Source organism: Carlito syrichta, unplaced genomic scaffold (genome assembly GCF_000164805.1).
Source record: "Carlito syrichta isolate Samal-C Ts95f unplaced genomic scaffold, Tarsius_syrichta-2.0.1 Scaffold304678, whole genome shotgun sequence".
Classification (NCBI taxonomy): Eukaryota; Metazoa; Chordata; class Mammalia; order Primates; family Tarsiidae; genus Carlito; species Carlito syrichta.
In genome coordinates this window covers 94900-116967 of record NW_007248774.1, presented here as the reverse complement: position 1 = coordinate 116967, position 22068 = coordinate 94900, and the positions used below count along the sequence as shown (strand labels likewise).

The following is a 22068-nucleotide window of genomic DNA, read 5'->3' as shown; positions in this document are numbered from 1 at the left end:
GAGAAGTGGTGCAATCAACTTCGTGGTTTTGCTTTCGTTAAAAAAAAACTGAAAAAGAAAAAACTTGTAACAATGTACTGTCTTACCAAAGGTGGGTAATAAATAAGGCATTATCATAATTATTCTGAAATTATGTAGCCCATGAGAACTGTCTGAGAACTGTAAGTGTGTAAGCAAAATCACATTGTCAGTGGTTAGCAGGCTACACCTCAGTCTTTTGTGCACCCTGTTTGATATGACATTCAAGCAAACTCTGAATAGGACTACCAGCATCTGCATCCTCTTCTATGTAAGACGGTAGCGCCTATCAAATTACCCGTTTCCCTTCACCAAGACGAGAAAGTATGAAAGCTCCCTCCACCCGAGTATTGATTAGCTTCGAGTCGTTCACCTGGACGTTCAAATGGCCCTCTGCGAAGGTATGTACGCTGACATCACTTGTCTGGCATCCCTGCTGACATCCCAAGCATCTTGCCTGAGCTAAGGGCAGTTTCTCGGTCTAGTAATAAACAATGTGGCTTTTAGCCACCTTATACCTAAAGTCTAAGCATGCGTACAGAGAGCGGAGACTGCCTCATTGAGGGGCTGAATTTAGTTACTCAGGATTTTACTTTTGAATCTGAGCCTTGGAAACTGCCTTAAGTTCAAGGCCAATCGAATGGTTTAACACCTGCCACCGAGACGCTCTTGTTTTAGCCTTCCCTCTCCCTTCTTTCTCCTCCCACAAAGACTGTGTCTCAAGAGGCACAGAATCGAGGACTTTGCAAGCTCCCTTCGGCTCCTAGCCAGCCTGCTGCACTGATGAATTCCTCCTGGTGTTTCTCATATGACGAGACCGTTGCCATTTCCTAGAAGAGGCGACTGGAGGAAACATTTCCCCTGACTGAGTGAAAACCTGACTCCGGCTCCAAGCCCAGACATGGCTCCCGCGAGCTTCCCTCCCTCTGGCGAGCTTGCTCTGGACCTGCGGGAATCCCTGGCCCAGGTGGGAGGACCCAGCCTGCTCTCACAGACCCTGTCCTCTCATGACCTGAAACACACGTGCAATTCTCTGGTTGATTTTTGAAAATACAAATGTGGCCATGGAAACATTATAAAAACATATAACATGAAGTGAGTGGTGAACATTCAAGTATGTCTGTGGTTTGCATAAAAACAGCAGCAATGAAAAAAAGTTTAACTTTGCCTCTTATAACAAGCAGTGAACAGGCTCTTTATATTTAAGGGGAAAAGGCAAGGAGAGCTGATTAAAGCCTTCAAAAAACTCAGGTGGTCCAATTTCATCAGCACACACTGACTAGACATTTCCGAGAACTCCTCAGAAAGAGATTTTCCCTGGAACAACAAAGGGAAGTATCTTAGATAACAGTGTCGAAAAATCAGTGCCCCTCCAGGTAGATGTCTGAGGCACTATAACTCTATTGAGAAGCTATCCATCTAGAAACTTTGGTGGTTAGCTAAGGAGGCACCATTTAAGAATTATGAAAGGTGGAATGTCACTATCTTTCCGAGGGTTTCCCACCAAGCCAACGCATCCAGAGAACAGACTAGGAGCCGACATTTCTCAGTCGTGCCCATTCTCCTGCGTCTGTATTTTATGCCTGAGGATGACTCACAGCCCATTCAAAAGTAAATAAATAAAGGCGAATTGCTTTGGAGGACGTTCATAGGATCAGAAACCTGACCCCAGAACACAGTGTCAGCCTTCCTTGGTGAACCATGTCTTGGTCCCGTTTCCCCACTGGCCACCATCCGGTCAACTGTGAGATCTCACCCCTCTCTGCTGGGGAGGATCGGACGGATCACAGAGCATCCGTGGGGAGTGCACAGGACTGGACTTGCTGGTAAGCTGTCTGCTTCCTCATCGAGTGGAGTCTGAGGGAGAGAGTCACAGTGGCCATCAGGAGGAGGAGTCCGACAATGAGAAGGATGACCAAGGCTGCTTTGGCTCCTCTCGGGCCCAGACTCTTGCCAAAGAAATAGAGCTTCTCCGTGCCGGGTTGCTCTGTGATAAAGAAAAGGGAGGTGTCAGGCCCCTGCCTTTTTGGAGGAGTAGTGTTGGCCCCCTCGCATGCAGCCTGGAGGAAGGGGCGTCCTTACCATTGGAGGGCGCCGTGGCCGGGTGAGACGCCCCTCCAGAAGGAGACGTGGGAGCGTAAGGAATCCTGTTGTCTGCACAAAGAAGACACACTGATTTTACCAGCCACCGAAGGGCGTTCTCCCCATGACGCCAGTGATTCCACTTCACCAGTGAGGCCTTCATTCCATCGGGATCCACCCGTCTTTCTTGGGTTTTCCCTGTGCTACTGCATGCTCGTACACATGCTTTGCTATCCAACTACCTCTCCCGCTTCTGCTCGCCCACGGAGTCCATCTGGAGCACTCTGGCCTCAGGGAAGCCCTGGCTCAGATCTCCCCACTGCCATCATTCCCTCCTACTGCTGCCGCTGAACCCTGCCCTCTGCTGTGGCACTTACCTACACCATTATAGTTAAACATTTGCATATCTGTCTCTCTTACTTGACTCTGAGCTCCTTGGGGCCCGCATCTGAGGTTTTGTCCTGCCTCCTGCTTCCAGGCTCCACAGGAAGCATGGCGCCATCCCCCGGCCTCACAGGCAGCCAACAGTACCTGTGTTCCGGAGGACCGTGTAGGTTGTCTCCATGCCAGCATGGATGTGGTCCGACACATGACAGTGTATCAGCCATGTCCCGGGGTGATCTGCAAACAGTTCAATGGTCTGGAATGTTCCGGGAAAGAGATCATACACATCTTCTCGGTAAGACTTATCTATCTGGAAAATTAAGAGGAAGAAGAAAAAAAAAAGCTTGTGGCTTTCATTGCTTAGCATAGCAAGAAGAAAAAGAAGAGCAAAAACTTCCCCCAGAAAGGAACTCATAAAGAGGGAAATTTTAAAAATCAAGATTAGGACACAACAGAGACAAAGCAAAGAAATCTAAAGCTGGTTCTTTGAACAGACCCCGAAATCGGTAAACTCCGCAGTAGCCAGCTCCACGATGGCCCCAGTCATCCCCGTCCCACATCGTCTGCAGGTGGGTCTGTGTAGCCAACAGCACATGGCAGAAGCGATGGCATGCGGCTGCCAAGGTTAGGCTGCCAACACCAGGGCTTCTGTCCTGGACTCGGCTCACGCTCTTCTCCCGGCCACTCTTCCTGGGGAAGGCCAGCTCCTCTGCTCTGCTCACGTGACGCAGAAGTGGCCCCAGTGGACAGCTGTGTGGAAGCGAATCCTCCCGCAAGTCGGACCTTTGAAAGCCGCAGCCCCAGCCGACATCGTGAGTGCCATCTCGCGAGGCAGTCAGCCGGTTAGTTGCTCCCAGATCCCTCATCCAGGGAAACTCTGAGATAACACGTATTCGTTGTTTTTGGTCACTAAATTTTAGAGTAATTGGTATGCAGCCATAGATAACTAATACAAATCTAGACTGATCAACCAGGAAAAAAAGAAAAAAGACACAGATGACAAATACCAGAAATAGAAGATGAAAGAGAGGACATTGCTAAGACCTTGCATTTAAAAAGGATAACAAAAAAATACCGAATGAGTAGCTCTTCGCCAATGAATTCTACAACTTAGATGGAATGGACAAATTCCTTAAAAGACATAAACCACCAAAGATCATTCAATAATAAACAGATAACCTGAACAACATAATGTCTGTTAAAGACGCTGAAATTGCATTAAGATCTTCCAGCAAATTAAACTCCAGGTCTAGATGGCTTCATTGGCAAATTCTACCAAACATTTAAAGAGGAAATAATACCAATTCTAAACAAACTCTTCCAGAAAATAGAGGATAACACTTCCAACTCATTTAATAAGGCCTGCATTACCCTGATAACAAAACCAAACAAACAAATTACAAAAAAAGTCAGCCAGGGTCGGTGGCTCAGCCTGTAATCTCACACTTTGGGAGGCTGAGGTGAGTGGATTGCCTGAGCCTGCGGGTTCGAGACCCGCCTGGGCAACTTGGTGAGACCTCATCGCTGCAATAAATCAAAAATCAGCTGGGCGTGGTAGCACGCACCTGTACGACTGAGGTGGAAGGATCGCCGGAGCCCAGCAGGTCGAGGCTGCCGTGGCCGGGAGCGGCCACTGGCACTCCAGTCTGGGCGACAGAGTGAGACTCCAACTCAAAAAAAAAAAAAAAAAAAGCTACAATCATCCTCATGAACATGGAGGCAAAAATGCATAACAAAATATTAGCAAATCAAATCCAGCAATACACAAAAAGGATAACGCATCATGACCAAGTAAGGTTTACACTGGGAATAAAAAGATGGCTCAACACTTCAAAACCAATAAATGTAATTCAGCAGTGGACTAAAGAAAATCATCAATAGACTAAAGAAGAAAGATCATATAATCATTTCAATAAAGGCAAAAAAGACATTTGATAGAACTTAACATCTACTCATGATCAAACCTCGCAGCAAACAAAGAACAGAAGGAAATTTCCTCGGCCTGGTAACAGGCTCTACAAAAAAGCTACCGTTAACCTTGTATTCAATGGTGAATGACTAAATGCTTTCCCCCTAAGATTAAGAATAAAGTGAGGACAACTGCTTTCACCACTCATTTTCAAAACTGTCCTAGCCAGTGCAAGAAGACAAGAAAAGTCAGACACACTGAAAATAAAGAAATAAAACTCTCTCTCTTCACAGACAACATGATTATCTGTATAGAAAATTCCCCTAAAATCTATAGAAAAGCTATTGGAACTAAAGTGAGTTTAGCAAAGTTGCAGGATACAAGGTCAACATGCAAAAAATCAATTCTATGTCTATATATCGGCAATAAACAACTAAAAATAGAAGTAAAAGCAACACCATTTATCCTATCACCAAAGTCCAAAATATACTTAGGTATAAATCTCAGAAAACATATGCAAGATCTGTATACTGAAACCTACAAAACACTAAGGAAAGAAATCAAAGAAGATCTAAATAGAGATATCCCGTGTTCATGGACTGGGAGCCTAAGTATTGTTAAGGTATCAACCCTCCCCACACCACTGCACAGAGTCAGTGAATTCCAATCAGAATTCTTGCAAAAATTTTTTAATCAAATTCAACAAGTTGTTTTTAAAATTTATATAGGAAGGAAAAGATCTAGAATAGCTAAAACAATCACCACCTGATTTCAAGACTCACTATAACACTAGAGTAATCAAGAAATTATGGCACTCAAGAAAGAACAGACAATGTACAATAGAGAGCCCAGACATAGCCCCACATATATGTAGTCCATATGATTTTGACAAATGTACAAAGGAAATCCAGTGGGAGAACAGACTGTCTTTTCAATGAGTAGTAATGGAACATTTGGACATCCATATTTTTAAAGTGAACCTCAATCCATCCCGCAAACCATACATGAAAACTAACTTAAAATGGATCAGAACTCTAAACATAAAACCTAAAGCTATAGCACTTCTAAAAGAAAACAAAGAAGAAAATTTTGTGATTTGTGTTTGGCAAAAATTTCTTACATATGACACCAAAAGCATAAGCCATGAAAGAAAAAACTTAAAAATTGGACTTTATAAAAAATTAAGATCTTCTTGTCTTTGCAAGATGTTAAGATAATGAAAAGACAAGACACAAACTGGAAGTAACTATCTACAAATCACATAATGATAATGGATTTGTATCCAGAATATATAAACAAACAACCCAATTTTCAAAAATGTGCACAAAATATTCACCAAAGATTTACAGATGACAGGTGGTAAAAAAAACCACATGAAAAGATGTTCGGTGTCATTAGCTATTAGGAAAATGCAAATGGAAAACAATGAGATGCCACTATATACTTACAGAATCTGGCTAAGAAAAAAATAAAAACTAAAAATAGCAAGTGCACATGTAGACATGCGACACATGAGTTCGCATAGATTTCTGTTGAAAACACAAAACAGTACTGCTTAGCAACCCCACTCCTGGGTGTTTCCTCAAGGGAAACAAAAACTCACAGGCATCCAAAACCATGTGCACACGTGTTTATAAAGGCTTTATTTGCGATGCCCAACCATGGAAGCAACTCAATGTTCCCCGCGGGAGAACCAAGTACATAATATCCACACAATGGGATACCACTCAGCAATCAAATGGAATAAACCACTGAGACATGCAACAAGATGGATGCAATTCCAATGCCTGTGCTAAACGAAACAAGCCAGACTCGGCATGCTGCAGACTACGATTTCCAAGTCCCGTCTTTAAAAAGGCAAAACTATCGGGACAGAAAACAGACCAGTGGTTGCCAGGTTTAAGCATGGGGATGTCGCTGACACTACAGGGTGTGATGGGGAAGTCTGGGGGAGGGTAGAATTTCGACTGCTGTTGGTTATGCCTGTCAAAACAGGACTGCCCACTACAGAGGGTGCGTTTTGTGCAGTGCAAATTACATCCTAATTTTTAAAGTTTACATATATAAATTTTTATAATTTCATACATTCTATTAAATTCTATACATTTTTAATATAACTGAAAAAGCCTATTCTGAAACGCTGTGTAGCCATTTACTATGTGAAACTCTAATCATCGCAGGCTAATATTAGTGTCCTGAATGATGTATGCTAAAATATACAGAGGGGAAGGGATATTAGATGTTTTATTAAAGTTACAGTTTTGGCCGATAGCTGGAAAAGGGCCATGTGAGCTTCCTCCAGAGATTAGATGTTGTTATGCTTTTCCATTCTACTTCCTTGTAGATGGTACTGAGAAATGAGGTGCCAGGCTAGTTGGACCTTATCCCTGGAGAGAGTGATTCAGCAGGTCTGGGTGGGGCCTGGCAGTCTGTTCTTACTCAGTTCCTCAGGTGAGTTTGCTGAATAGCCAGCACCACCCACGTCTAGCTTGAGACTGGACGGCAGATGGTCACCCATGATCCAGCCCAGCTCAGTAGGGCAAAAGTCAAGATGAAGTTTGGTTGTTCAGAACAGAGTACAAAATATCTCCTTTACGGGATAGGGCTCCTCTGTTAGCTAATTACACAGGAAAAAAAGGGATGGAGGGAAAGGAAAGGGAAAGAAACAGGAAGGGTCGGGAAAAAGACAAATACCATGGATCCTTTCATATATGACACCAACAGCATAATTCAGGGAGGTCAGAATCCCCATGTCACTGATGAGAAAGCTTTCATCGGAGGCTTGGAGAGAGATTTATAAGTGCAGTAAACGGCGGAGACATACGGAGAAGCAAGATGGGGGAACGGGGATAATCACATTCTGCTGTTCACCCTAATGGAACCACCTCCCCTCACAAGCATGATTGCCAAGTCACTCTCTTATTTTCTGGTGGAAATATATCAATCTACCGGCTCAAAAGTCTTTCTCCAAGCATTTTCCTCATACTTACTTTAAAAAGAAAGCTCTCGGCATGGTAATGGATGGTATGTATGTCCACTTCACTCCCTATCCCTAGCAAGTACCAGTTTGTCATTGTATCTTCATTCATTATGAGGCCATGGAGGTTCCCAAAAATCTTTCCATTAATAGCTAAAAAGGGCGAAAGGAAAATAGCTTTTGGTTAGTGAAAAGACAACCTGGCTTTTAAAATGCTTCAAGAAGATCTTTAGGTCACTAGTATTTTCATCTTTCTGGTAAATGTGTAACAATCTCACTCAAGACCTACCAATGTCCCACCATTCTAGACCCAAAATTGAGATGACTGAGAAACTCTTGTACAAAAGGAGCCAGAAAAGAGAAATAATGACTTATTTTTTAAAGCCACATCTTGGTGGCATCTCCTCTTTGTGGAGTGAGCTACAGGCTCGCTGGAGAGAGGCAGCCAGATGCATGCCACTCTACAGACAAGTGGACTAATGTACAAACAATCACGTTTATGGGGGTCAAAACTGAATGAATCAGAAGCTATTTTCTTAGCATTTCACTTGCTGAGAACCAGTTTAAGCCCGGCTGGATCTCCAGATGGAGAGCTTTTCACATGACCTGACAATGACCTAAGCAAACCGAGTTTATGTAATAGTGACTCTTACTCCTCTGCTTTCTCCGAACGTTTTATTCTGTGCATCATGACACAACCCAACGAGCTGCATTCACCAAAAGCAGAGAGCACAACTGAAAACCTTCAGGAGAGGAAAGCAAAACCGGCAGGGAAAATAGCTGGATCGGGAATCAGCCTGCTGTATCTAATGCTAGCTTTGTGACCTTGGGCAAGACACCTTTTTGTGCACTTTTGGTCAAAAGTAGATCTTGGTGAGAGAGTGTGGAGTAACGTACTCCATTTGAGTACGTTACTCCCTCTGAAACAAACTCCCTTAAATAATATAGAATTAAATAACATGGACACATGAGAACAGAAATTTGGGGGTGGCATTTCATGTCCCAGAGACAATTAAACCAGGCGCTTAAATTTGATCAAGCAGAAGTCAGGGTGTATTCTTATAGAAATATACCAATGAGTGATGCTTTGTTTTTAAAGAATTACTTCACAGTCTTGTAGCTTGGAGATCCCGGCACTCAGGGATCTATGCCTATACAAGTTGGTTCAAAGGCTCAGTGACTTTGCTGCCAGTCAACCAATGCCTAGGCTGGTTCTCCCTAAAGGAAAGTGTGCAGGACTTATCTAGTCTGGGTGCCCCCGGGGAGGGGGAAAGGCTCAGAAAGGTGCTGGCAGCCTCCCACAGTTCCAGAACTTTCTATGAGCTCATCTCAGCACAGTCTTCTTCTTCTTTTTAAAGCAGGATTTAGCCGGGCTCGGTGGCTCAGCCTGTAATCCCGCGCCTCTGGGAGGCTGAGGTGAGTGGATGGCCTGAACCCGTGGGTTTGAGACCTGCCTGGGCAGCGAGACCTCATCTCTACAATAAATCAAAAAATCAGCCTGGCGTGGTAGCACATGCCTGTAATTCCGGCTACTCAGAAGGATCGCCGGAGTCCAGCAGGTCGAGGCTGCGGTGGCCAGGAGCGGCCACTGCACTCCAGTCTGGGCGACAGAGTGAGACTCCAACTCAAAAAATAAATAAATAAATAAATAAATAAAATAAAGCAGGATTTATTGAGAGGACAGCAAAGCTCCCACAGTGGAGGGACCGGGCGGGGGGGGGGCTGCCCAAGCACTGCCTTCCTCTACCCTCCTGACATACCATGCATCCTGTTGCTCTCCTCAAAGTCATCAGTGTGCTTAAAATCCCGGGGATCTTTATTGAGATACTTCTTGATATTGTCATCCAGATACCAGGATTCATTCTCATTAAACACCAAAAACAAGAGAGCAAATTCGTAATCAACATCGCTTCTTCTTCCCTTTTCATTCAATATGCCTTCTCGGCACGTAATCAGAGGACCCATCAAACCACTGTACGTATCCTGAAAGGCAGATAGACTGAGTTAGAGAGCCGCTGAGCAACTTAATAATATTCCGTCCCACCTGCCACCGTCCTAGTGTAGGGTCTTCATGCCTCACCCTGGACTGGAAATTGGTTCCCCTCTGGGTTTTGGCTTCCCCACCTCTAGCCCATCCTGCTGGCCATTATCAGATTAATCGTACCACTCCCACATCTAGGAGTCTTCTGTGATTTTCTGCAGCCTGCAGAATCAAGTGCAGATCCTTGGCAGGTCCGTGCACCCCTCCATGTCCTCCCCTAGTGAATTTTTCTGGCTGAGGCTGCCTCTTGCTTTCCCCCTGGATTCTGTGTGACAGCTAAACGGGACTCACCCTGTCCCAAGCACACCCTCTGCTTCTCTATTTTCAGTTTTGCCCATGAGGCTCCTTCTTCCCAGATTCTCTTTCCAAAGCTCCCCCAGTGCCTGGGCTAGCCCACCACTCCTATGGAATTCTCCAAATTCAGGGTTATACTACAGTGATGAATGTGTACATTGATTATTTTCCCTGCAAAGTTGTAAGTTTCTTCAAGACAAAGGTATTTGCATTCCTCACAGTATTTGTAGTTATTTGCAGATCACAAGAGCTCAATAAATATTTTTGGGGATCCATAAGAGAATAAATAAATGTTTCCCGTACATCTAGTATGTGAACTTCTCTATTTAAGTGCTTTGTATGACTATCTCCTAAACTCTAGTACTGTCCCGGAGATTAATACAAGCCATCTAGTAGCTAAGAGAAAGGTTAAGATAAGCCTGTACTTTTTTCTATAATGGGCAATACATTTTATATCAGATATGACTTTAGTTTGGACTTTGGTTTATGACATACAATTAAAGACTGTAGTTGTTTTACATACACACATCTGACTAAAATTCAGTGCTGCATCTTTGCCTTATATTTCAAAATTAAACTATTTGTCATTCAAATAGTTTTGTCGTTTCAGTCACTATGTTTGGAGTGTACTTTCTTTTCCTGAGCCCTGATGATACCTTTAAAATGCATAGATCGCACTCATCCAAAACCATGAATAAATTGTGTTCTAAGGTACTTTTACTTTAGTATTATCTGTTTACATATCTTCTTTTGCTTCAAACTACCTTGTAGGTTCTCAGTCTGGTAGTTGAAACATTGAGGTTTTGTTTTTATCCCTGGTACCTTAAATCAAGGGTCAGCAAACTTTTTTTTTTTTTTGGTAAAACACCAGATGACAAATATTTTTGACTTTGTGGGCCAGACTGTCTTCTGTCTTTGTTGCAAACACTCAATCAACCATAGACAATGTAAGCGTAAATCCAGCATGGCTAGTTTGAGCCAGTGGGCCGCATACAAGACCCTGGTCTAAATAACTTCACGCCTTCACATGGACCCAACTGAGTTGTGAGTACTTGAACAGTCAACTCACAGTCGGACTCCGTTAAGCCTTGGGCTTGCTCTCTCCCCCTCACCTTCACAAAGTTTACTGTCGAGTAGTAGACCCACGGAATACAGTTGGGGTCGGAGGGCCCTGGGCCAGATCTTTCAGGGATGTTCCACCTGTATGTTCTTACTTCTCCTGGGAAAAATGGAAAGAATCCATTAGAACTACCTCTGTTCCATATGATCTACCTGAAGAAATACTAAGCAAGTCTTTACTTATTTTAATCGGCGTTGATTGCTGGTTCACTAGAAATGTTCTTATTAAACTCACATCTGGATTTCTACGATTTCAAAATGAAATGGCAGATCGGTCACTTCTGACTTCAGCCTCCCTCTGGTGTGCCTTTTCTCTGTTGTCCACTGGTATGCATTCAGGAAAAGTTTTCTTTCGCAAATGGCGCATCTCCCTTCCAAGCACCGTCCTTGCACACACCACGGTCAGCAGGGGCTCGGCCCTGGCTCCGCCTGGGCCTCCCAGGAGCCCTGTAAGCCCTCGGTGCTCAGACTTCACCCCAGACCAGTGAAATCAGAGTATCCTGGATCTGGGGCTTGAGGGACAGTATTTTTTTTTAAGTTTCTCATGTGGCCTGGTGAGACCCAGTGAAAACCAGAGAGAATCAGATGTCTGGACTTTTTATTTATCCAACATTTGACAAGCTGCCTAGCTTCATTGTCTTGTCTCCTTACCTGTAAAGTGGGCTTAAATTAAGTAATAAGATTAAATACATGGGCTAGTTCTCACACTGAAGGCAGCCAGTAAGTGTTCACTTTTACGTACACTACAGTTGTCCTCCCTTGTCCGAGAGGGACACATTCCAAGATCCCCAGTGGACGCTTGAAACCACAGACAGTACGAAAACCTATATATCCTACTTTTTTCCTATACATATATGCCTATAACAAAGTGCAATTTGCTAAATCAAGCACAATAAGAGATTAACCACATAACTAATAATAAAATAGAACAATTATAACAATATGATATCATAAAAGCTCTATGAATGTAGCCTCTCGCTCTCATAATATTTTTGGACTGAAGTTGGTCGCAGGCAACTGAAACCAAGGGAAGCAGAACCGTGAATAAGGGGGACTACCGTAAGAAGAAATGTTTGAGCTCCCACAGGCAGGCCCCGTCTCTACCCACCCCTGTGCCTGACCCAGAGCCTTGCACAGAAGAGGGTTCAATACATCCACATGAGTTAGCAAGACGGCCACATCGCCAAAGTCCCAAGTTACAACCACATTTAAGTCATCATCTCTTTTTGAGCTGTATGTGCCCCAGCCTCACCCCATCAGGACACCAGTGACTATGTGCAGCACAAAGCAAAGCAAAAGGAGCACGTGTCCTACAGCTCCATTTTTGCCAATACATTCTGGGGAGCGACACAGCTTCAGGCCTAGCCTCCAGGATATTTTATTTACACTCCTAAGCCTTGTCAATTGCAAGATAAGCAGCTGATGCTTCGCTTCCTGGATGCAAGTGGCTGCAGGAGTGGTGCTACTGACCTCAGGTCAAGCCACTGTTCACCCCAGAAGCGAGTTCAGCACGGGACATAAGGAAGACACTCAATAAATGTCTGCCGAGAGATTGACAAAAAAGAAGGAGCAATATGATAAACGCTGCTTGCTTCCTGATCATGCCAGCTTGTGCCCCCCTCTCACGCATGCCCAGATAACCCTTCCTCAGCACCTGCTTGGACTCCATGGGCAGAGTTAGTTTCTGGCCCCTTCCCGAGCTGCTGGTCATTCCCCAGCCTGTCTGTCTAGTCAGGAACCCTCGGGAGGAAGCGCTCCCTCTGAATTCTCATAAGAGGAATGCCGCCCGCCACCTTACAGCCCATCTCCCCACCCCGTGACCCTCACCTTGGTGGCGCTTGGAGGCCAGGCAGCACTGGAGAGCCGTGTCCCTTGCCAGCCTCACCACCAGGCACGGAGCCTGTCAGACTCCCCGGCTTGCCCACAGCCCTACCAGAGCCCCGCCGAGGCCTGAAGGGCACCTTTTTTCTTTCCTCTGAAATTGCTTTTCGGCCATCAGAAACGAATAACTTTATGGACTCATTGTAAAGCATCTCCCTCTCCATAAAAGCAAGACACCTTCAGTGTAGAAAATCTGGAGAGTTACAAAAGATGTGAAATAGAAAAGAATAGCACCCTAATTGCTCCTCAAAATACCACCCAAGATATAACCATGGTTAATACTTTGGCTTATTTCCTTTTCGGTATTTTTTATGCTTATATTTTGCATAACGTGATACTCTAAGTCTTTCCTATGCTGCAGCCTCGACCTCCTGGGCTCAGGCGATCCTTCCACTTCAGCTTCCCAAGTAGCTGGGACTACAGGCATGCCACCCCACCTGGCTAATTTAAAATTTTTTTTTTTTTATAGAGACCAGGTCTTGCTATGTTGTCCAAGCTGGTCTCAAACTCCTGGGCTCAAGTGATCCTCACTCTTCAGCCTCCCAAAGTGTTGGGATTACAGGTGTGAGTACCACACATGGCCTGAAATCTTTTATAATGTTATTCAATGACTGCATTATATTTCACTGTAAAGATATTCTGAAACAGCTTAACGACTTTCCTGTGGATGGACGTGTCAGCTCTCCGTGAGTGGTTCCTTGGTGCAGCCTTGTCTTCAGACCCTAAGTATGGGGTGGGGGAGAGCCAGAGTGGTGGCAGTGAAGAGCCCCCCGACCTTACCCTTGCCCAGGCCCTTGCTAACTTCTTCTGGTGGTACATTAGATTGTCTCTCTTCTTTAAGTTCATGTGACCTCCACTGTAATTACTTTAGTATTAAATCTTATAATGTTATTATACATAAGCGGAAAGTGGACTGAAGCGCCCCTGTAATTCTGCTTATAGTTGCTATCAAGTGCTTAACTGTAGGTCACAGCAGATCTTGACATTTGTCACAGCCACACTCCAACTGTGTAAATCTGATGGGAAGCCCTTTTAATTGTGAGATCTTTCCTCCCATCAGTTCATCTTGTAAAACCAAAGACTTCCACTTTCCAGCTGAGCTTATAGAGTTTAGAAATTGCCACTCCACTCTGACAAGTAAAAAGCTAAACAAACAAAACCCCACATCTCTTCTTACATCTATCAGAGAAATAAGGTCACAGGGCAAACTGCTGCCCCAAAACTGGAGAGAAAGTAAGAGGATACAAAGACTCCCAACAAATCCAACTTATCAAAATTTGTAGGATGTGGAGAAATAGGAACCACTCCCATCCACGCCTCTTTATTTAATGGTGAATTGTATAATTATTTCATGACATATTACAATGTAATAACTAGAAATAAAGTGCATAATAAAGTTATGGTTTTGAATCACCCCGAAACTATCCCACCCCCCGGTCCTTGGAAAAATTGCCTTCCACGAAACTGGTCCCTGATGCCAAAAAGGTTGGGGACCGCTGCTTTATGGTACTGCAATGGGGAATATGTGTCATTGTGCATTTGTCAAAAGCCAGAGAGGATACACACCGGGAGCGAACCCTCATGTAAACTACGGGCTTTGGGTGATGCTGTATCACTGCAGGTGCATCAGCTGTAACAATTATGCCACTCTTGGGGGTGGGGGGATGTTGGTGCTGCAGGGGGCCGTGTGTGAGAAATCTCAACTTTTTGCCCAATGTTTCTGGGAACCTAAAACATGTTTTTAACTTTAAACACACCCAACCGAGTAGGGTTCTACCTAATTTATAAAGTTTTCCTTAAGAGTTCCTTTCCTCAGTTTTTCCTAATTAGCATCACAACTTTTCCTTCTCTAAAACTTCTACGACTATTCGCAGGAATACTCCCCAAATCCTTCACCGCTAAGAACTTCAGGATGCATAATCTGCATTGCTGCCGAAACAATCCGCTTCGTCCTCTTTTCCTCCCAAACTTATTTGAATCACCTTGAGAGAAATGTGTGGTTAAGAGCTCAGAGTCTGCAGACATTATTAACACATGACCTGGTCAAGTTCTTTAATCCTCTGTGCTTTAGGCATTTGCTGAGTAGACATAAAAATATCGTTTTTATAATCAATTTTACGATGCCAGCTTTTCACTTTTTTTTCCTTAAGAGATGGGGCTCTCTATCACCCAGGCTGGCGTGCAGTGGTCCAATCAAAGCTCAATGGAGACTCCCACTTCAGTCTCCCGAGTAGCTGGGACTACGAGACCACCACTCCTAGCCAAACCTGTCACATTTTAACATTCTGAAGTCAGGACATATTGCTCAAGCTGTGCGTGTTTTTATTTTTTTAGTAGCAGATAAAATGCTGATGGATAGTATCATCAATAGTGTCTTATCTACTTCACTGGATTGCTGTGAGAATAAGGGTTTGTTTGTTTGTTTTCTTTTGTAAACATAAAGCATAGCAGCTAGCACCAGGTTAGCACTCAATATGTGTTAGCAATGATTATTTCTTACCACGCTTGGAGGCCCCTCACGGAGCCCTAGAGAGTCCGTGAACAGGTGGTCAGTGGATGAATGATGATCCACGAGAGTGGCCAGACGGTAGCTGGACACACTGAGACGAGCACTTCAGCCCCACCGGCGTCAGAAGAGAGGCGCACCAGGCGTCCTCACCAGGGAAGACGAGGCTAACGTAACTTACCCGGCATCGTCGCAGGCACTTGGAACTGCTTCCCGCTGTCCATCTCCTCCACACCCTGGGCTGAGATGGAGTAGGGCCGCCTGGCTTTGTTCTTAAATACGATCAGGATGGAATCGCCCACCTCAGCGTGAATCATTGGGCCTAAAGGCAAACACAGGCCTGTGTACATTATCGTTGCTCTTTTCCACACTGATATAATTCGAATGCAGGTAGCATTTAGCCAAATAAAACAAAGGCTGTCTTTACGAGTGCGCTTCCCTCAGAAGGCAGTCTTGTGTAGCATTAAATCTCATGTAGTAGTCTTTGGCAGTGGGACCAACCTGGGCTTAAATTCCGCCTCCTTCACTTCTTAGAGGAGTTTTGGGTAAATCTTGCAATCTGTGTGAATCTCAATTCTCTCATCTACAGTATGGGCTTAACAATGCCTTTAGCATAGGGTTCTAGTAAGGATTAAATGTGATGATGTATGCAAAGTGCTTATTTTACTGCATTGAAACACAACAGGTACTCAATGCATGCCTCACTTTTTACTACTACTGAGAAATGAACTCCAGGAAAGGCCGCAACCACGTGTCATGATGGCTTTCATTTACAAGCCCTCACATGTAATCTTTGGTAAGTTTGAAGCTGCTTATAATCTGGTGAAGAGATATAATGATAATGAGGAGGACCCAATAAAATAATGTGTACAAAAGGATTTGAAAGAGTAGAGTGAAATAAAAACCCTTACGTACTGATTTATGATCAATACGGTGATTTTACTAATGCATATCTGACACGGTTTCTTGGTATTTGGATACCTAAGGAGACATGCTCTCCTCCCCCCTTTATGCACGTTTCTGTTGGAAGCAACCAGGCTGCCTGCCAAGGAGGCCCACACTCAGCCGCGAGGCCCGTGCCAGCCTGATGGTGGATCACCACGCGCCCACACCAGGGGCAGTGCGGTGCTGACAGAGCGTGGTGCTCACAAGGGTCCTCACAGCGAGTGGATGTCGTTTGGGAAGCACCTCAGGCCTAACCCTCTGACTCCCTTGGGGGCGTCTGGTGAATTCACATTCATGGGGAGATGCATGCAGGGCTGGTCTGACAATACCCACCAACCCCGCCCCCCCATCTCAGGTCATGGTTTTAACTTTTCTTCCGAGGAGGACCACAAAAGGCACACATCACTACAAAACTTGGTGTACCTCATTATCTCCAGAAGAAGATATGTGTATGAATCAGGAGGCTCTGAAAGATGGGCATGTTTCTTAAAGGATAAGATTAGAAAAGAAAATTCTATGCATGTTCTTAAACAGTGACTCTGGGCATCGTTCCAGATGGTGCGTGTGTAGTCATATGTTAGGATCGTTATTTGTGTGCTCATTGGCACTTTGACTGCACACGCCTTGCTGTACTGGTGAGTGGGAGCAAATGCCTTCCGGTCCACAGTGTGACAGGTCATTCCCAGGGGCATCACCAGCTGAGAAGGGTCAGCCACGTGCCCTTGAGCGATCTGAGGAGCCCAGGCCTCCCTGTGAGATGCTGCTGGGCTTGCCTCTGATGGAGTCAACTATGAGTGTCCTTGTACTCACTAGAGCCAAACCAGGGCTCTCGGGCACACCCCAGCCGCCTCAGCGGGACCTGCAGCTTTCTTCAGAGCTCTGCCAACAGACACGGCTCAGAGGAATGAATGTTTCCATCAGGGCTGACTCACTCATTTGGTGGGGCAAACCAGCTCGGGGGCAAAGGTTAACAGGCCGTGAAGGTGCGGCCAGGGTGGATGAGGCATTTAATAATTTATCAGGTGAAGGTTTGCAGGGGCTTTTTCTAAAACTGGAAAGCACCGTGCAAGGTCATACCATCCACATACGTTACCTTGCACGTTCAAAAGCGGAACAGGCTCCACAAAGTCCCCTAAGTCAGTCCTCTGCCTTAAGGGCTTATCTCCAAGAGGAGTTCAGGTCTGGTGACTCCCAGGTGGAGATGAGTGGGGAAGGAAAGCTGGAAGAGCTTCTCTGATCCCAGGCCCAGCAGCTCGGGTTCTGAGAAGGCTGGGTCAGGGCCTCTGAGCTGGAGCCAGACTTCTCCCCCTGGGCCCATCACATCCTGGGCCACCTTTTTCGTCACAGATATTTGTGTGGTGTGTTGTCTTCTGTGTTGCGCACAGATAGTCCATAACCTTGAATGAGTTATGCCAACACTCTGCCCATGGTTCTGAGACATCGAGTTGTTTCCAGTTCATATTTTCTGGCTCAGCAGAGGTGCTGGAAAGCAGCTTCGGGGCATCCGACTCTGGTTGGACTGCCCTGGGGGCAGGGGCTACCGTCTGTGTGTTACCTGGTAGTCTAGAGCAGCTCTGGGCACGTGACTCTGGTCAGACTGCCCCGATGCGCTGCCGTCCGTGTGCTACCTGCGGCCTTACCATAACTCTTCTTTGTCTGAGTTGGGCACATGGCTCACTCCCGGCAGAGCAGGAAGACACTGCACTTGGACCGATGTGGTCAGACTACTCTGTCCCTCTGTCCCTTCCCAGACACACGTCTGACAGGACGCGCGCATGTGTGTGCGCGCGCATGTCTGTGTGCCTGTGTGTATGTGTGTGTGAGTGCACATGTGTGTATGTCTGTGTGTCTGTGTCCGTGTGCACATGTGTTACACGTGCGTGTGCGTGCTTGGGCTGACGGTGCATGGCTGATGTCTGTGCCGTACCCAGGAGTTCCAGGTGCTCCTCTCGTGGTGGCCGGGCTTTGATCTCCACAAACTCTCCGTTGGTGTATTCTCTGTAAACCACCTTCTTGTACTGAGAGCCAATCCAGTTTTCAGTGTGGTTCATAAATATGTCTCCATGTCTGCCAATCAGAAGCATCGGAAGTTAAAGTCATCGGGAGGCCGAGAAACCTCGAGTGCTTCTGAGCGATCCAGGGTGCTCCAGAGCACAGCTCCGCAGCCTGGCTGCGGGCTGGTCTCCCTGCAGGCTGAGCACTGGCACCAGCTCTCTGGGGTGAGGCCAGGAGTGTGCACCTCACAGCTCCTCAGGGTCCGACCTGGACGGCCCGGCCCCAGCCCATGGTCCACCCTGGGAAACCGTTGCTCTGAGCCCCTGCCGGGCACTCAGTGGGGCCAACCTCAGGACGCCCCAGGACCCTGCGAGGTGCGCCTCTCTCTTGGCACCAAGCAGCCTCACACAGGTGTACACACTCATCCTCCTTCTGCCACCCTGAGTGTCTCCAGGTTTCGCACATGTCATCCCCTGCATGGCCACGCTTTTCCACTTCAAAAGGCCTCGAGGCCTGCAGGTTGTGTCTCGTGCAGACACAACACGCAGTATAGACCGACACAGTCGCTCTGTGTTGGTTGGGCTGTGCTCTTGGTAGTTGTGTTCTAGAAAGTCGCCATGAACACTGAGTTGGTGCCCACTGCACCATGGTTCCCTGCGAAACGTGTACATCAGGCAACTCAGATTGTTCTATCTGTGCGACTCTGAATAAACGCCACAGTCACAAAAACAGACTTGGGAGTTACAAATGATTTTTGGCAAGGAGGCCAAATTGCAAAAGCAGAATCCACAGAGATGAGGATGGACTGTTTGTGTGCCGTAGTGTGTGGTACTTGCAATCACCAAGGCAGACCTGTCCACTGTACCTCCAAAACGTAGTAAGCCATGCCCCCTCCAGCCCCCTCCATCAACTGCCTGCTTTCTTACCTCAACCACCTGCAGGCTTACCTGTGTTGGCCAGCATTGTTCCCAGCCACTCCCCTGCCACCAGACTCCTCCCTGCCCTCTGTCCACACGGCAGGCAGAGGAATCCTAAGCTGTCCATCCAGCCAGGTGGACTCCAGGCGCTAACCTTGTTAGGGCCTCCTCAGCTCCACTCTCAAGCCCCTTCTCCATCTGCCTTTGCTGCCTCCTGGGCCATGTTTCCTATCACTGACCCCCACACACTCCTTACTCCTGTCCTTTTAAACTTGACTTTCTTGAACGTGACTTGTTCTGCTTCTCCACAGCCAGGCCTTGACACAGGCTGTTGAGAACACACTTCCCATCCCTTCGACTGGCCTACTCTTCGTGTCCCAGTTCCAAGACCACTTCCTCCCAAAGCTTTCCCTGACTGCCGATCCCACCCCACCTTCCCACAAGACAAAGTTGTGAGCTTCTGCCGCGAGACCTACTGCACTCTTTGGCTTCCCTCCTAGCTGCCTCCCTCCATGTGCTTATCCGGATGTCTTCCCGGGCCAGGAATTCTGTGTGGGAAAGGCCTCCTCTGTCCAGCTGCACACTGGCACTTTGCGCAGTGCCAAGCACATAGTAGCCTTCTACCCCAGACTGTGTGCTTCCCAAGGGCGGCCGCTTTTTCTCCACTTTTTTCTCTAGGAGTCCTAGCATGTGTGAGGTGGACCAGCACGGACCGTGGAGCCACACTTTGCGGTTTTCCACCTTCCTTCGCCGCCAAATGGGGATGGTGACGATGCCCCCACCTTGCGGGCTTGGCGGAAGGGTCGCGTGCATGAATGTCTGCAAAACCCCACACCAGGCTCGCACTGTGCACTTCGTGAGCTTTGCTGCGTGGTCGCCTTGTGAGGACGGTGCATGAGCAAAAGCTGGTGGAAGGGCAGGTGCGTCATGAAGGTTGTGTCAGAAAAGGTTTGTCAACATCCTAGCAGAACGCCTGGCGCCTCGTGGGGGCTCGGAAGATGGCGGCTATTATGGAGGGTTAAGTTACACACGTCAGTCCACAGCTCAGGGGTGCTGGGGATTCAATTTTGTCTTTCTATATCAATGTAATTTCTGTTTCCAGATTCCCTCCTGCTGCACAGACGACCTCTGGCATTGTGCTGAGAGCCTCAGGTGTCGCTGTTCTAAGGCCCTGAGGCCTTCCCAGTGTGTTCCTGGAGAGCCCCAGAGAAAGACCCAGGTCCCAGGGGTGGGGGCGGAAGGCCTATGCTGACTAAGACAAGAAGTGTTCAGGGACAACCTGTGCCAGGAGGCGGTTCAAAAGTGGAAGTGTCCCCGCGTGGCCCTGGGGCAAAGGACGGAAGCCTAGAGAGTGGCATTTGGGGCACTGTCCCTGGCCTTAGCCACAGAGGTACCACAGATGTGCCCTGGGAAAACTTATCATTTCTGTTCCGTATTGAGTTTTTATCATAGCCCTTGGTGGACTTTGAACATGTGAGTATGTTCTTACGTCACCTTGCTGTTATCTATTTATGGGCAATAACCAGGGTGACAGAGGGAGGGTTTCATCATAGCATTGAACTTGCTTCTCCACCGGCACGCTCTCTCTCTCTCTCTCTCTCTCTCTCTCTCTCTCTCTCTCTCTCGATGGCACTTGGGAGAGAGTTCTAAAAGCCTGCTTAGACCTCCCTGCTACCCCTTAGGGAGGGAGTCTTAAAGCAGGAGTTAAAATGAGATGTAAGAAAATAACAAAGGCTGTACTTTTTTACACATTCATGGGCCAAGGTTGTACACAGGATACATTACTATACAGTTGTTTCTTTGGTCACAACAGCCTTTCGTGAACTAATCATTCTAGGAAAGGTCAAGTCAGAACCCACTTCTCTGTCCACTGCAACAGCATTTGGTCTTTGGCATGCACTGGCAATGTCAACGTTGCAGAAGAGAGGTGTCTGCTTTGACAAGCAGGCTGGTGGATAACTGAGTGGATTTTAAGTGTTCCTGTTCTTGAGGCAAATCTTCCCAAAGTAAGAGTCCTTTGGGGTTTTTTTGGCTTTTTTGAGTTGGAGTCTCACTCTGTCGCCCAGACTGGAGTGCAGCGGCTGCTCCTGGCCACCGCAGCCTTGACCCGCTGGGCTCCGGCCATCCTTCCGCCTCAGCCTTCCGAGGAGCTGGAACTACAGGCGCGCGCTACCACGCCCGGCTGATTTTTTGATTTATTGTAGAGATGCGGTCTCGCCAACTTGCCCAGGCGGGTCTCAAACCTGCGGGCTCAGGCAATTCACTCATCTCGGCCTCCCAAAGCACGGGATTATAGGCTGAGCCACCGAGCCCGGCATTTGGGGTTTTTGCTTGTTTTTTAGGATGCAGAAGGTGGCACTGTCATACGCTTTTTTCTAGGAGCATGACACCCACCCCCAGCCCTGTCAAAACAAAGGCCCACAAGCAGATGTCTCAAGATTGGGAACAGTGACTGGCAGCCGGGTTGTCATGGGGAGGACTCCTAGGAGGTGTGGGGAGGCGCGTGGGGTGGGCGATGGTGGCAGGTGGCGAGAACGAAGAGGATCTGGGCAGGAGGGACAAGGGGCTTGCTGGGGAGACGCTGGGGGTTTGTCCTGCAGGAGATCCACCTTCAGCCCCGATTCTGCAGATGGCTAGCTAACAGCTCGGCCGCTTGTCTCCTCGGCGGTGGGGAGAGACCCACCGCAGAGAAGCCGGCAGTGGCCCAGCCACAGGGTCCTGAACACCAGGGTACGGACTCTGGGGAAGAGGCCTGCCGCCGACTTCTCCCGTGGGTGGCTGTGCCCAGAGCGCCTGGCTCCTGGCTCCCCCACCCCCAACCCGGGCAAAGCCTGCTGCCGGGTGGGCACGGCCAGCTTTGGCTGGCAGCACTGGCCAGCTGCCTGCCCAGGGGGTCACTCCGGGGACTTTCAGGGTGCGGGGCCTTGGCTTCCCACCCAAGCCCGAGCTCCCCCTGAAGGGACGGCCCCCTGCCCCGGATCAGCGCTGGGCCGGCGGGGC

General features: G+C 47.2%; 1 protein-coding gene across 1 annotated transcript in view; it reads right to left on the bottom strand.

Moving 5' to 3' along the window:
- Positions 1-1802: 1802 nt before the first annotated feature.
- HEPHL1 (hephaestin like 1) overlaps positions 1803-22068 on the bottom strand; it is a 63523-nt gene continuing 43257 nt past the window's right edge. The window contains exons 13-22 of the mRNA XM_008060624.2: positions 21752-21950; positions 19550-19973; positions 18084-18223; positions 15393-15533; positions 10818-10924; positions 9131-9353; positions 7384-7523; positions 2632-2794; positions 2101-2172; positions 1803-2005 (exon numbers count right to left, since the gene is read on the bottom strand). Coding sequence (XP_008058815.1) covers positions 1803-2005; positions 2101-2172; positions 2632-2794; positions 7384-7523; positions 9131-9353; positions 10818-10924; positions 15393-15533; positions 18084-18223; positions 19550-19973; positions 21752-21950 — 1812 coding nt within the window. The remainder of the gene's footprint in view (positions 2006-2100; positions 2173-2631; positions 2795-7383; positions 7524-9130; positions 9354-10817; positions 10925-15392; positions 15534-18083; positions 18224-19549; positions 19974-21751; positions 21951-22068) is intronic.